At 40.7% G+C, this 17173-nt stretch overlaps 1 protein-coding gene across 1 annotated transcript in view; it reads left to right on the top strand.

The window, feature by feature from the left end:
* Positions 1-17173, top strand: part of LOC108876582 (chemokine-like protein TAFA-3) — a 75421-nt gene that overhangs the window by 28301 nt on the left and 29947 nt on the right. The window contains exon 2 of the mRNA XM_018666195.2: positions 10120-10220. Within this exon, the coding sequence (XP_018521711.1) occupies positions 10121-10220 (100 nt within the window). The 5' untranslated portion in view covers position 10120. The remainder of the gene's footprint in view (positions 1-10119; positions 10221-17173) is intronic.

Raw genomic sequence — 17173 nt, 5'->3', positions numbered from 1 at the left:
TTACAGAATGAGACCAAAGAGGACTGAAGCCATCAGCGACACGCCCCGCTGTGATCTCTGTGCTGTTCTTTAGAAACTTCTGCCCTGTGTGTTAATCTGTCAGAGGCGGCAACACAAAGAAAAGGAAAAAAGAAAGACAGGAAGAGAGAGAGAGAGATGCACCAGTGCCCCTTTTACCGTCTCTCTCTCTTTTTTTCTGAGAGCAGCATGGACACTAATCATTACCCCCTGCCTCTTCATCTACTCACATCACTGATAATCAGACTCTTTATGTCCCCGCCCACACTTTCTCTTTAAAATGGAAATGAAACAACAACAGGGAATGAGGATTGTAGACTCCCCAAATATAGTTCTATCTTGCTCCGCTGCTCTCACTCTTTCTCAGCCACATTTTTTTTCTACATAAACTGTAACCAGCAGCGTTAGCAAGTCCTCCACTGACACACATGGGTGAATCCAGTTCTGGATGAAGTTTTTCACACTCAGACTGAACATTCTTGAGGTTCCCGACTGGCAGTCAGCTTGTCTTTTTACCCAACGTGATGGATTTTTAAAAGAAATATTGGGTGAGCTATGTGCTTTTAAGTGTGTGCGTGTTTTCCTCCTGTGGCAGGTATTGCTTTCAGAGTGTTTGAGTGTTGTCCTGAGGGGACGACCTCTTGGTGTGTGGTCCTTATAGGAAATCCGAATCTCCTGTGAGAAACATGAGAGGTTTCCTCTAGGCAGGCCATAAAAGTGGTTCAGAAGCTAGTGTGTTTTGTAAGTGTTTAAGTGCATAAAACTGTATTTTTGTATTTCTGTATTTTTTCTGTCACAACCTGCCCGTATGTAAGAGACTAACCTCTCAAGAAAAACAACAGCATTTGACAGAGCCCTCAAACAGCTGTTAGAACTGTAACTCTTGTCATAATGCAAAGAAAAAAGAAATCATGTTGATATAGAGCAACTGATATCCCTTTTCAACAACATGGAACAGGTTATGTTCTGGTCTATGCACCTAATTTTAAACCATTCCGAGCATTTTAACCAAAAGTAAACTAGTTCTTTTTATTTATTTATTTATTCATATATACCATGTACAAAATACATTAAACTAAAAAAAAAGAAGAAGATGATGTTTTGTATCAGATTTAGCCACTAGATTATTTCCATCTGCAGTCCCTGGTATAGAACATGAAAAGTCAGTTCCCAGCTGAAACCCCCAAAAAACAGTTTTTCAAGAGCAAACAGTGATGGCATTGAAGGGGTGGGGTAATGGACCAAAATATCAGCTCATTAAATATGTTTCTAACGTTTTGCCAGCTGATGTTGCTCTGCTGATGGAGGCATCAGATCAGAAAATGCCTCTGTGTGTTGTTCTCATGGTAAAAGACAAATGGCGCATAAACTAGGGCTGCAACTAAAGATTGCTTTCATTACTGTATAGTGACTATTTACTTGATGAATCAAGTGATTGTTTGGTCTAAAAACAACATAAAATTGTTAGAAATACTACTACTACTACAACTATACTGTTTGTCTCTATATATAATTCTTGATATTTAAAAAAACATTTCTTGCGGCATTTCAGAGCTGAATGCTGGTTTTTAATGACTTGTAAGTCTCTTTAACTGATCCACACTTCAGCATTAGACTTGAATTTGTTGTAGTGCAAGAACAGGCCTTCAGGGCATGGAGTCAGAAGGACAGAGGCACTATTCTCCCTATTACAAATCAGTGTGCCACCAAAATTAAGGTGTTTTAAGGTAAAATAGTTTCATAATGTTGCTTTAATTAATTATAAAAACAGATTTCAAAGATTAAATCTATTTGGATTAAAGAAAAAAATCATTGACTAAGTGCTCCAACTCTAACATAAATATACATGTGTGAAAAGCTTTCATGTCAGTGATGATGAAATGTAGGAGTGGTAAGGAAGCAGAAGAAAGAGAGAGAGTGACAGAAATGGAAGAGACGCAATCTAAATATACCGGTTGAGGGCAGTGGAGAGGAGAAAAAGCGCCGGTCCTCTGAAAACCACAGTGTGATGAAAAATTAAGATGGGAGGCACAGTTGAGAGGAAAGCATAGAGAGGGGGCGGGGGGAGGGGAGGGGAGAGAGAGAGAAAGTGCTTTTACTGCCGGTCACTTTCACCTGTCTGTCTGGGAGATGGACGGATGAAATCAGACTCCTATTAAAGGGAGCTGGAAAAGTGGAACCTACACTCTAAACTACACTGGGTCCAGAAACAAGGGAATAGCTGCACCCTCTCTCAGCCTCTTGTGCTTTCACAGTTCTGGAGGTAGTTATCTTAAACTATCTGCACCTCAAGTACTTCCTTATTGTTTTATACTCTTATTGCTTGCTCTGCAACTCTTGTTCTGCTTGTTCCAAAACTCTTGTGTTTTACTTTTTAATTCTTGTTCTCATTCTGCAGAACAACCACTACATTTGTCAACAAAGGCTTATGGTATTGGATGGATTTCCACTTTGCCCATCTAACGCTGTAATAATCCCAGCCAAGAGGCTACAAAAGTCAAAAAACCTGGACTAAAATTGAATTAAAGAAGCCATTTCTTCCCCCCACTGGATTATTTTTTCCATCCGTGCTCTCCCATGCCTGACGCTATATCCTCTCTCTCAGCGTCAGGGACCACACGTTGGATGCCATTTGCATTTTGCTTTAATATATTTCCTAAATTCCAAAGCTTCAAGAGATCCCTACTTTGCATTTGTTTATTTAGTTCAAAGTGTTTTTTTCTGTTATTGCCCAAGAACCTTGCAGAAAATTGAAGTGTAGTCAAAATGTGATAGATAAATATGAAAGTGGTGCACTGTGTAGTCTATGGAGAGGGACTTTGATGTTATTTTTGCAGTGTTAAGCCAGCTTATGGCTATGGTGCAGCTTGCGCCTGTAGGTGAGGGCTGGCTATTCCTTTTTTCTTTTATTGTCTGATGCTGTTGGACTTGTGGATGATAGAAAGGCTCAGACAACATGACTGCGTTTACCACCTGGATCTGCACTGTCAGCAGACACACTCTGTAGCGGCGTGTTGTTTTGTGTTTATGTGTGTGTGTTTGTGTATGTGTGTGTCTTTGAGTGTGTTTGACCTGAGGGTGTTTTAGGGGTGGCTGTGTCATGTGTGGACGATGGATTTGTAGTGACATCAGGATTGTACCTTGCGGTGCAACGAGTTCTCCAGGTTTGCACAGCGAGCGGTGGACAGGGACAGAGCGAGAGAGAGAGAGAGAGAGAGAGAGAGAGAGAGAGAGAGAGGAGGGAGATGGATGGAGTGTGACACCCTTGGGTTGAATCAAGCTTCAGGGATGTGTTGGGGACACACATGTAGCAGCAGCAGCAGCAGGCAAAAGCTGATTTGAAAGATGGGAATGTCAAGTCTGTGATGTGCACTTTGCCAAAGTCATACCGGACTGTTAACTAGTGAGAGACTGATAAGAGGCTGGGGACTGGAGGAGAAGGAAAGGGCCAAAAGCTTGCTACTCCTCATTTTCTTTCCCTCTTACTCCCCTTTTTACCCCCAATACACACACACACACACACACACACACACACACACTGTTGAGTTTCCACAATGCTTATTAAATTGAGGCTTAATTTGGAGCCGCTGGCTTTCTCCACAGGTCACATGGAGTGAATTTATCCACAAAGGCCAAACTGTGGATTTCATTAATGAAACACACATGAACTACACACTCATGTATACACACACACACATACACACACATACATGCTCCTGGCAGGATCAGAGAGGCCTAATCAAGCTGAAATATCCCAGGGTTGCAATTAGGTTAGGAGAGCCATAGTCCTAAATCTGGCTACAAAACAAACCCTTCCATTAAGTCACAAGAATACACAGATTTCCTCTGACATCATACTGTGGTGTTCTGTTCATGTGCATTCATCTTCTGCTGTGTGCTAACTTAGCCACATATGTTGTGCCATTGGAGAAATAAAGCACAGGTGACAAACACACACACACACACACACACACACACACACACACACACACACACACACACACACACACAGAGACACACACCTGCACTGCAACTACTGCAGGTATTGAATTAATGTCTTCTTATTGAAGATGCCCAAGGTTTTCACCTTAAGAACCTTTTCTGTGTAACTAGTTATTTGTGTGTGTGTGCAGATCTTGCCCAGTGTGAGCTGGGATAAATTTGAGTCCTATGCAACCTCGCAAAGGATAAATGGGTATGGAAGGACAAATTCGGCTTAAAAACATTCATACATTTTTATTTAAGATAAATCAGAAGGGTCTATAGCCATTCTTGTAGCTCTGTTAGGCTGTACTTACTTTGAGCTAACTGTTAATGTTAGCATACTAACATGCTCACAATGACTAAGCAAACAAGCTGATGCTTACAAGCTCATTTTATCCAGCTATCCAATAGCTCTCTGGGCATTTCTCTTAAAACTGTAAATGCATAATGGCACATTGTACAAAATTTTAGGGTAACATATCCAATATACGCTGGACCAAAGTGGTGGACAGATGGATATTACCATCCAGAGCATAACTTTTACATTCATTTAACAAGTAATTTTTACTGCCACCACACTGTCAAAATATTTAAAGTAACAACCAGCCAATGTGGCAGGAATATAATTCCTGAAATCATGAACTGACATGTTGTTAAAGTACTCTCACCTCCCCTCTATACACTAGTCTCCTTATCTTTCATCTTTCCTTTCTATCATCTCTGTGTCCTCTCTGTTCCTCTTTGTTGCCTCTTGACAATATCAGACAATATTTTCCATTTTCCTCTGATACTGTGACTTTGAATAGTGCAGCACTATTGAGAGCGAGTGTCCTGATGACCTTAGGCGTGGTACCACTGCACAGGAGCCTGAGATAGGCATCTATTTCTGTTAAAGTCTCACAATGAATAAGATCCATTTCTACTGTTCCTAGTTCATAGTCAAACAGTTAATTTGTGTGAGGGAGATGACGCAAACACCTCATGCACAGAGACATAGAAGATAACAGCTTGCAGGGATCACAGTTTTTTCCACTAATTGGTGCAGGAGCCTTTTCTCACATTTAATGACAAAATTACACCCAACACAGTGTGACACAATATGGCACTTAAAACATATTAAGGCGCTTTCACACATGCAGTTGGGTACATTTGGTCTGGGCCAAGGGAAAAATTACTGGTGCATTTTAGTTCTGGGCTGGTTCATGTTCACACTCACTTTTTACAAACAAACCAAGAGCTGTTAACATGGAGCCACACAGACTCACAGGTAACTCACTGACGAGGAAATGTTGGCAACTGTCATCCTGCATCATTAGGACAGTCGTCATACTGCACTTTAATGCTTCTTGTACATATATTCATATTCTTTGGTGTCACAAAGATCTCAAGAAGAAATAACTGATGATGAGCATTAGTAGTATTATTAGACTGCATATCAACCACATGTTCTGAATAATGACAAACAGGTAAAGACAGGTTGAAAAAGAGGCAGGAATTACTGGGACTACTGTTCAATCGATACGTCACCTACTGTAGATTTTAATGGACTTAATGAAGTGTCAAGTTACCCAGAGGAGGATAAAAGCACAGCACACTGCAGTTTTAATTGGTTTTGACTGTCTGACCTATCAGGAAAAACTCCCTCTCTCATGTGCTGATGCACACAACTGGTTACTATATGCATGAATATATAGTATACTGTATAATTTACAAGAAAAACTCACAAATGTGTAAGGAAAAACTCAAATATTATCTAAGATTATGAAGTCAAATTGAAGAGAAATTGTGGGTTTTTTTTTGTCAAGGAACCACATTGTTTCACTTTACAGTGCCTTAATTATGACTCCAGAGAGGTTAAATAACTGGGTCTCCCCACCAGTAAACCAGAACTGAAGAGGTCTCCTGGTGAAATGAAAAGTATCTACAACCAAGTCCAGTTGCCCTTGATTCAACTCATTTTGGATAATGTCTAGTTTTAACCTCCAGACCACTTCAGAACTCAAATACAGTACATGAGTTGTTCTGACTTGAAGTCTTTCGATGTGTTGAATCAATGTACTGAGTTTACTCAACTAATCAAATTAACAAAGAAACATCATCTGCATATTAGTATACTTTGTTCCTAATATGCATTTTTTAATAGTTAAAACTCTCCAGAGAAAAGCCACAATGAAGGTTACTATCAAATCCAGTCTGTGCACCAGTGCACTTGTACTTTTAGAGGCCTCTTTGTACTAACTCTGGTATAAACTGGCTTGAATAGCAGCAGCCATACAGTGGCCATAAAGCCATAAAGTTCTTTGTGTCAAAGTAGGAACTGAATCATTGAGCTGAGAAAGAAAAATGGAGAGCAAATCTGAATGTCATGTGACACAGTATAACTAAACATTTAATTGAATTTAAGATTTTCCACTTTTTAACTTACTTTTACATTTGAAAAACTCATGAGACGACACTCAACTAATTAATCAACTTATTTTCAGTTAACTCGCATTTTTAAGGCAGCACGGTTTTAAGTTGAAGCAGCTTATAAGGTTTGACGGTCTGCCTACTATCTAAGATACTGTGGTTGATCCATTTTCTTTCACAAACACTCCTTTTCAGTCAGTCTTGGTTTTGGCACCCCAAACGAACTGCACTAAAGAATCAAAGGCATCAGAGTTAAGTTTACCTGAACCAAACAGGCTAGGTGTGAAAACCTGCTGCCTCAAAAAAATTCAAAGAATTTTTCAATATTAAAAAAAACATACAAACAAAACAAAACAAAACAACAACAACAACAAAACAAACAATAGATATCTTCTGGTAGAAAAATCACTTCATGTTAATTGCCTTAGTGACTGATGTAGAGTGTACAGGCATCACATTTTCCAAATAGCAGATATGTCAGGGAATGGAAACTCCTTGAATATTAATGCATTTCCATTACATTTTTCTCTTCGACCATTGGGAGCTCAACCAGAGCTCTTATGCCCGTGAGATGTCTGTCCGGCTTTAGCTAAGATGCATACAAACACGCAGGCCCACACACACGCACACAAATACAGACTGGAGATATAGAGGGGAAGCTGATCAGTCGTGTGGAGCGGGGAGGGCACTCCAATGGGACTAATTAAAGGGATGGAACAGACTGTAGAACTCATCGGAGACCACCACTCTTTCTCTAACTCCATCTCTTTCTCCTCTCTCTCTTCCTCTCTCTTTGCTCCTCTGTGTTCAGTTAATGAAAGCTACATCATACAGAGGTTATAGGATGCAATGCTGCCTTCTTACCGCTATTCATGCTGACAGATATGATCAAAGGTGTTCAGGAATTCATATCTGACATCTACAGGACCCCAGGCGGCTGCTGGAAACACTGTCTCAACACACGTCTCAACACAAGTGCACAATCAGATCTTAAAAATTCACACATAGCTTTTTGGTTTATCCATGCATAAAAGCAGCTGCTGTTTGTGAGTTTGTGCTAATGTGTGTGTGTGCGTGTGTGCGTGCACATGAGTCACCATCAGCTGCTGAGTTTGAAACTGATGGTGAGTCAAGCTGTTTGGATGCTATTGATCAGAACCTCGTGTTCCTGAGCAGTCACACACACACACGCCTGCCTCCACTCCTCCCCACCTTTCCCTCGTTCCCTCTCTCTCTTTTTCGGTTCCTTTCTGAGTCCATTTCTACATCACACACCCACTCGTTCTGCGGCAGACAGACCAAACAACCAGCCATAATGAAGTGGCACTGCATCATCGCAAACACTGCTGTGTGTCTAAATGAGCTGGAGAGGAAGCAGGCAGCATCTCTGCTTTGTTTCCTAATTATTTACTACAAGCAGAGCATAGGTGAGGACAGGAGGAAGGGGGTACGAGGAGGAGAGAGGGAGGGGAGAGGACAGAGGAGGACTGAAGGAGACGGCAAGAGATGAATGGGAGAAAAGACGAAAAGCGACAATAAAGCGTATATATGTGTATGATTCTCTATAAGTGTGTGGCTTGTGTATGATGCCCTCTAACCAGAGAAAGCCTTGACTCAGCCTGTCTGGCTTTGCAGCTTCTCCTGGCTCTAGAAATGCCAAGCTACACAGCCAAATGACTCACACACCCAGCTTAGAACTCAAGCCAGGGCTTAACACACACAAAACATGTCCTCATGGCAAAAGTGCTCACACACATGCACACAGATATATATGCCCAAATACACGTGCACAAGTAGACACGTCAGCACATAGTCAGAACCAAACCAGGTTTGTGTATAATCTCTGCACTGCGCTGAACTGCACAGACTCTCGTATAAACCCGGAAAGTTCGGTTTGTTTTATGCCCATCATCACACATCTGCTCACAAGTATTTCACAAGACCCTTTTAGCTTTTCCTCGTTACACCTTTGCTGGCCTGCTAGAAAAGGTACTCAACCACTTTAAAAGGAGTTTACAGTTGCTTTAATATGCTATCAGTTGATTCTGGTCCTCGCTCTTAAGTGTTCATCGAAGTGGCAGTTCTCTGCCTTTTTCCACAGTTAATTGAGTAATGCTGAAAAAAAAAACACGCTCTTAAGTGCAAGGAAACGTCATGTTCACTCCGAATTGGATAAGATCTCATATGACAGAACCATACCAGGACAGAATTCAACTCCTGGGGCAAATCTACATCCTCCCAAATACTCAGATACACCATGTTTCTTTTATGTAAACAGGACATGTTCAAGCTAAAATGGATTGTTAAGTTTCTCTTCATGTTGTAGCTCAGTGTCACACATTTGCTTTTGCTTCCTCCTGTGGTTATTTATTCAGACACTTACATACAGTTCACACACACATGCACTTGAGCACAAGTTTACTTACAAAACACAGTCTACCAACGTCAGAATATGAAGTACTTAAATCATATGCATCCCTGCTCACCAATTCAATGTAAACACCTGCCAGCACTTGGAGACACACACACACACACACACACACACACACACACACACACACACACACACAGGTATTCTGTATGTTTTGGGATATGTACTCATCATTGTCTGCATCATCAGAATAATATAATAAAGAAATAAAATCCATTATTAAAACTGTATTGCTTACTACTAATAAAACATAACTCTTGTTTTGTTTTGTTTTTTATTAGAAAGGTTTCATTATTGTTTTTATTACATGGTTTATTGCCTTGTTTGTGAATTTGTGTGTGTGTGTGTGTGTGCGCGCGCGCGTGTTTTCTCACCAGACATTTGTCAGACCTGGGTAGGCTGTAAAAGCTTTGGACTGCTTTGGTTTGGATTACAATACTTTTCATTCAACAGATGCCATCTATTTGCAGTCATCAAAAATGCATACAAAGTAGTTAATCACTGGTCTGGCAATGGTGTAGACTGTATTAACAAAACTTGGATGATGTCTGTTTTTCACACCATTTCTCTGTTGGCTGCCAAGACAGAGAATTAAACACAAGTCTCCAAATTTACAAGCCATGATAGTCTTTTAAGTCCTCTTCATGTTCTTTATCCTGTCATCCCTTTGTTTCTCTCTCCTTATCTTTACTTCTCTCCATCTGTGGGTCTCTCACCATCTCCCCTTCTGTTTAAATGTGTTTGCAGTACACAATAATTCTGCCTGTGCAAATATTTTTTTCTTTAGCGACGCAGAGAGGCACCCGCAAGGAGTCTGTGAACACTGGTTGTGTCTATATATGTTTTACAGTTGTCTTAGAAAGATGTCTAAGGTTTATGTTTGTGTGCTTTAAAAAGAATGACAGTGCTAACATGTTGATGTTTGACAGATAAAATGTTTATTGTAACTTGTTAACCCTCTTAGTTAAGTGTGTTAGATTGCTAACATTTGCTAATTGGCACTAAGCTCAAAGTAATGCTGAAGCTGGTGTGAAAGTCTTTGTCTTGCCTTTGGTCATAAAGAATCAACATTTTAACCCGCTGAAGGTGGTTTATCCCAAGGAGAACATGAATGTTTGTACCAAATTTCATTGTATCATCTATCTATCTATATCTATATGTGTGTGTGTGTGTGTGTGTGCATTTACCTACAGCTGACGGTTGAAAAAAGTCATGCAGTGCACAGTATATCCTTTAATGTCTCTAATAGAGTATGTGTGTTTTTGTTTCTCTGGCAGAATGCGGGAACGGGGTCCTTGCATTTGTGGAGTAGGTGTGTGGAGTCTACTGCTGTCCCTCTGTCTGGCCTCCCTCACACACGCATACAGGAGCCACACAGGTAGGTAGATGTATGCGTTTATATATTATATGTGTGTGTGTGTGTGTGTGTGTGTGTGTGTGTGTGTACAGTACATATTCCTGTGAGTCAGTCAGTGTCTATGTACAGCATTTACGGTATTGGATCTATCATAGATTACCACTGCAGGCAGGCTCTGCAGCCAATTTCTTTTCACATGTTGTAAAGTTGGAGTGAATGGGCCACATGCTGCCCGGGGGGAATGCAGGGGTCGGATTCACTGTGAAATATGAGACCACAGGGGCAGGTTGCCAGGAAGAACACACAAAAAGTTCTTTAATAAAAGGAAGAGTAATCCAACAAAGAAAGGTCCTCTTAGTTCAGAGGCTTTCACGTCTTTGCAGTCCCATCAGGGTGGGACGACTTTCGAAAATGCCTGTATTTCACATCACAGACGGCGAGCAGTGAGCCTTATGGATTAGAAATCCCTGGCTGTGTGATACCCCTCCCCTGTGGGCCAAGTGGCTGAGTCACTAGCATGATTGAGCCCAGAGGCCTCTTACTACTTTCCAGTTCATTTCTTGTGTGAAGGTTTGATATCTCTGCCTCTCTGGTTAACAATGATCACCTGTGTGTGACACTGAAAATTGCCTTCCTCTGGGGAAAAACCTTTAATGGAGAGCACCTTGTACCTGCTACCTGTATATGAATAAGAGCTTTTTCAGTCATGCTGTTCCTTTATGACGCACATGTGGTGAAAACATGATGAACATCAATATGTCCTTTTGTGAAGCTGATTTTTGTTGAGGTTGTTTTGTACTAAAAGGCATTACAATATGAAATGTTATGAAACAATTTTCCATTCATGTGTGTGTTTATAAATATATATACTAACCTGCCAGTTTATTAGGCACATCTAGCTACATGCTACCTACCTTTATTAAACTTATTTACCATTAGATAGGCGTTGAGTCAATGTTATTGCCCTTTTGATGGCTGTACTTTGTGATATTCTTGTCTTGAACTACTTTACAAATCAGTACACTGTTTGCCATGCGCACACAAGGTATAGCAGACTGATGGAAACTGACAGACCAATCACGATTCTGGTAAAAACAAACAAACAAACAAACAAAAGAAACAAACTAGAAAACTAAAACACACTAGAAGTACATATGATTACTTTCGTGTTTGCATAGGCCCCAAATGGCACCTAAAACCATGCAGTCTTCCTCTGAGTCTGGACTCACCAAAAGCTGCAGCTCTTTCGTGCTTCAGGAGTTTCAAGATTAAGTTACGAGACCTGTGCTACAGACATGATCACTTAGCCAGAAAATTTTATTTCAAGACTGCTCCTGCAGACTTGGGGAGCAAAGAAAGGAACAAAGCAGGGATGTGACTAACATGCTAAAAAACATAGCTGACCAAAATAAGTAATTGGCAATGACAAAAAACACCTAAGGATAAAACCAAGAAGTGATGATAGTGGATTTTGTGTTTTCCTTGACTACATGTGATAGGCAGTGATGGCTTGAAAATGTTAAGCTCTGCCTTTGGCTTTCATGTCGAGATAGTGGCGTGCACCAGCTGCCCTTCATTTGAACTGGTTGTCTTTGTTGTTACTGTGTGTCTCACGTCCCTGACGCTAAAGATATTTATACTGCAGTCAGTGTGTATCGTTTGTCTCGACATCTGCCTCGTGCAGCTTTTCCATTAGCAGATGACTAAAGGGGAAAATGACTGATGAGCTTTTTCTTTAATGTGTTAAAAAGAATGCAGACTTTTGGATGGCCTTCTGTGTAGAAACTGAATATTTCCCATAGTATTTTCTTGTGTGTGTGTGTGTGTGTGTGTGTGTGAAGTATGTGTGCATCCTTGCTGGAATGTGAGTACCTATAACCATGGCTTTGTGTGTGTTTGTGTATAAGATTGACTCTGCTGTTCTCTGGCTGCCAGGCATTATCTCCTCTTCTCACAGAGAGATTCTTGACAAGGCAAGGGCAAACATTTTCATAAATGGGAGGATGGTGAAAAGATGCGGAGAAAGGAGGGAGATGCTCTCTTAGCGTGGCGGATCACCAGGCTCTCAGTTAAGTGCTGAGGTCTGCACAAAGCAATAAAGACACTGAGAACATCGGGGGAGAGAGACGAATGGCAAAATCACAAGATAAGAAAAGTTTAGCAGTTGCGGCTTTGTGTCACTTAAGATTCTGCCATTGTTATTGTGTCAAACTATCCTCTTATATACAACTCATTTGCAAATATGTGCTGTATTGTGACCAGATTATGTTTTCTATAAACATAATGAGGATACATTGTTAATTTACACATTTATCAATATCTATCAATAAAATGTTCACAGACAACCTATTTGCTTTTCACCAAAATATCTGATCTTGCATAGCAATATCCACTTCACATCATCAAGCTTAATTTATGGTCACGTTTAGACATTCACAGCTTCTGGTTAAGGTTAGGCAAGAAATTGTGGTCTTGTTTAAAACAGAAGTTGTTCACAGTGACTTCAGACACGATGTGTGCATTTACCTAAAACCATGATATTTCCCTTTTGTTGCCAGAACCAAACCACAGACAACACTCTGGATGTGAATCCCTGTCTCTAGTGTGACACTCAAGTGCTTTACACGCCCATCATCCTCCCCAACCGCCTCCTTGGTAATCTACTGCCATTTATAAATGTAGCATCTCTTTCATTTACAAAACAACATGTCTCTGAGTATAATCCAGGCAGTGAGTACCCTGTCACCTCAACATAACTGGGAAAACAGCTTAGTTATATATGAACATGACTTCTAAGAGACAGTGGTGCAAAGGCTTGTGGCAGTAATTGCGTTAGTAATTCTGGTGATAGAGTCTTGGGTGTGTGGACATGTGTAGCGACCGTGTGCTCACTGTTAATGGGTCATTGATTGTAGAGTAAGTTGTAATCAGGGAGTTACAGCTTTATCCAGTTGCAAGTTGTCTGAGTGGAGAAAAACAGACAAGTAATCAGATAATTACTGAATACAATCCCCTAGGTCACTTCAAGGTTGACGCTCTCACACTTACAATAGACACACACACACTGTCTCTTTCTCTTGCACAAATGCATTCAATTCAATTCAGTTCAATTTTATTTATATAGCACCAAATCACAAAAGAAGTTATTTCAAGGCACTTTTTATAAAGAGCAGGTCTAGCAGGTCTACTCTTTATGTTATTATATTTACAGAGAGAGAGCCAACAATTCCCACCATGAGCAAGCACTTCAAATAGGCACACACGTATACACTGGTAGGTAAAGAAAATTTGTATTATAATTGCAATGTTATTGGGCAGAGGGACTGATTGAATTCTTTTGAATATGATACTGGAGTTACACTATTTATAGCCAAGGTTATAATAAATATAATGAGCATGTGTGTGAGGGCTGGGTGATTAATTAGAAGTTTGTTTTTTGCACAACATGTAATGTATCTACATCTTGAATATTGAGTTGTTGCAACATATGTAACTTGTGCAACAATAGATAGTCCTGTAAACTGTGACATGAGCAGCTACACTAGATGTGGACCTGATGCAGTTTGAAGGACTGCCATGACTCCAGCTAGCTACGGTCATCTAACCAGGTGTTATCTTTTGTTACTAGAGGTGAAGCAATTGGCATTGACTGAACAGTTTGTAGGTTCTACTTAAGATAACGCTGCTTGCAGATATCAGCCTGAGGCCATGTAAAGAGACACCAACAGCAGTAGCAAATGAATTAGTCTTCAGACTCGTATGATCTGTCTGTGATAAATCTGATATGTTAAGTGAATGTCCATGCTTAACATAGCTGTAGCATGTGGTACTGACATAGCTGTATTTTCAAATATGCACAGGAAGTCCTAAATAGATATGACATTTCAATCATGTTTTAATTTTCCAGCATCTTGCTGAGAAGAAAAAAATATTAATTAAAAATTATGGCATGTCCCAAGGCTTGAAAAATCTAAAGAGGCATTTTACTTTTTGGCCATATCACCCAGCCCTGGTGTGTGTGTGTGTGTGTGTGGGTGTGTGTGTGTGGGTGAGGGGTGGTGGTGGGGTTGTTGCCACCAGCTTTAGAGGCATGCACTGACAAGACAGCTGTGGCAACCTCAGGAAGAAAGTCGAGTGGGCTGAGAAGTGGCAAAAGAAGTTTCAGCGTGTGTGTGTGAGTGAATGTGTGTGCGTGCCTTCATAGCTTCTGTTCACCTTTTATTCTCCAGATTTTTATCTCTCAGGCCAGAACAGAAAAAAGTTCCCTCTCCTTTTGCCGTTGGTGCCTCTCCATCTGTTAAACCATCCATCCTCCTGTCTTTTTCTCTTATTCGCATGCTTTATTATACACATCACTGCAGAACTGTGAGAAAATTAGAGGCTTCAAACTCAGACCATAGAGCTCTAACGCTCTTCGTGGATGACAGATCTCCTGCAATGAAGAGATCTTATTTGCAGACAAAGTCTGGGCCTTGGTGAAACGTCTCAGTGGCTTTGCCAATAGTCCTGGAGAAACAGCTTGGCTTGGATTTTGAAGTTAAGCGGAACAGCGATTATGCTGATCACTTCACCACACACTGTCGAGTCATTGATTCTCAGTCTATATGCTGCAATCTCCATACATCGCCACTGATTAGAAGCTACTAAGAACTTAACTTAGTCTGAAAGGCACTCTGTCTGCCAAGAGGGGGAAATAGAGATGTAAGGACAAAGACGTATAGGGACGCTAAGATGCATGTGCTAAACCTCTCTCACACAAGCTCAGAGGGACATGTACATTCAGCCAGGCATGCAGTAGATGCACATGGAAAAAGACACTCACACACACCTACATGCGTGCACACTCAAAGAGGCTCTCTAATGTGATGTGTGGAGACAGGCTGTCTGCCCTCCTTAGAGGCTGCTCCGCAGTAAAGCTGCACTCCATGCTTGGTCTACAACACGGCTCCATATGGCTTGTGAAAAATTCAAGCTGAAAATTACAAATGTGAAATTTTTCATGCTGACAAACATCCCAGCATCCTCCACCACTTTTAATTCACTGGTCAAGAGATGGAGAAAGAGGGTGCTCACGCTCATGTATGTGAGAGGGAGAGAGGGAGGGAGAGGAAGGGAGTTAAAATTAATGAAATTGAATTAATGAAATTAACAGATTGTCAGGAGTGGGACAGATAATCAATTGTCATTGAGTTTTGAGCAATATGTTATGGATAAACCAGGAATTATGTCCATATCACACCTAACTTAAGTTTATGTTGGATGGAAATGTTCAGTGTTAATGAAGATAAATCGGGTGCCCTGTAACCAATGAAGCAGAAAGAAAGGGTGGAGGTTAGGGCGGTGGATGAGGGTGTAGCATGTCTGCCTTTTACCACATTAAAAAAACTAGACACCATCTTTTGTGATGGGACCACACCAGCTGTGACACCCATCAACATGGTAATGTCGTGAGCCATGAGTACTAAGTAGTCATGTAATTTTGCCATGATGACACACACACACACACACACACACACCTATCTTTCTTAGGATCCATCATTAACATGCATTCCTCAGCCCCTTACCCTGACTTTAAGCATCACATCTGAATACCAAACCTAACCTAAACCTAATTCCAATCTGAACCCGAAATCCCAAAACAGCCATTCAAACTTGTGGGGGGGGGTTCCAACATTTTGGTTGGCACAAAGCTGTTGGATCCCACAAGTATGGTGCGCTCCTGGTTCACAAGCACACACAAACTCACAAAGTGAAACCAGCAACACTATCACGGTGGGTAATGAGGAAACATTTAGCCAACACTAACTACATTTTATGTTTTCAAACCTATAAAACTTACAAACAAAGAAATGAATAGTAAAATTGCTATATTAAAGCAAAAAAGTTTAATATGCAAACCACAGCACCCCTTTCGCCATTGATTTAAAGGAAGGTTCGGTAACGCTAATATATAGTATATTTAAAGGTATATTTTCACAGTAATTGACAGATATGCCATGGTATGGGACAGGGAAAAAAATGTCAACGGTAGTTTCAGCGTCTTTTTAAGTCCGAGCAGGTCATAGCATATTTGAGAATTGCCATTTTGCTCCCAGCCAAATTTAGTTCATCTTCATATTACAAAAACATCACATTTTGTTATACTGGTTTCCACTTTGCCCATTTGCCTTACAGAAAACAAGATACCTGTTAATTATGAGCTGTCCATTTGTTCATTATTATGGGGTGTTTAATAGCCCCTGGCACACTCTATCTTTTCTCCCTTGCTCCCCTTCAATTGGTGCTGTTGACAAATTCCAAGGAACTAAATTTGCATATACTCACCTTCGCCAATCAGCGTGTCCTTGGTAACGCACATGTTGTTTTAACCATGATGTATTCGGTTATTAAGGTGCCAGGAGCGTATTTGATACCTGGCTGCAGGCACTCTGGCCTTTTGTGGTCTATCACAGGATAATCTTCTGTGTTTATTCCTACTCAGACATGATACCATAGCATATTCAAGGAATGTGGAGATGAGAAATATATATTATCTAATGTCTGTCAGGCAGACTGCCTGTTTGCTGAAATATTGAACGAGAAGATCACAAAGCAGCCAGAATGGCTTTTCTACCAGGGGGAAGTGTGTTTATAGCTGTTATTTTCCACCAAGTGCAGAAAATGAATATCTATGAAAGTAGAAAGGTGACGCCAGACAGCAAGATGCACTATGCTAGGAGCCGGTATGATTCATGGCCTGTGCCTGAAGAACCAGGTTGACAGATAAACAAAAGCGGACTGCGAGGGTGTGACTGGGTTACTAAGGACCAGGCATGTGCTGTGCATATATCTATGTATGTCTATATGTATTCTGCATCTGCCTATGCAGTGTGTGTTTCACTGCTTTAGAGCAGTGATTCTGGATGAGAGGTGGGTTCATGAGATCAAAATATTGCATTGTTTCTGAATTCATTAGCACATAAAATATATTTTCA

The sequence above is a fragment of the Lates calcarifer genome, linkage group LG6 (genome assembly GCF_001640805.2).
Source record: "Lates calcarifer isolate ASB-BC8 linkage group LG6, TLL_Latcal_v3, whole genome shotgun sequence".
In the NCBI taxonomy this organism is placed as follows: domain Eukaryota; kingdom Metazoa; phylum Chordata; class Actinopteri; family Centropomidae; genus Lates; species Lates calcarifer.
The sequence above is the reverse complement of the archived record's forward strand: the minus strand, read 5'-3'. Positions and strand labels throughout refer to the sequence as shown.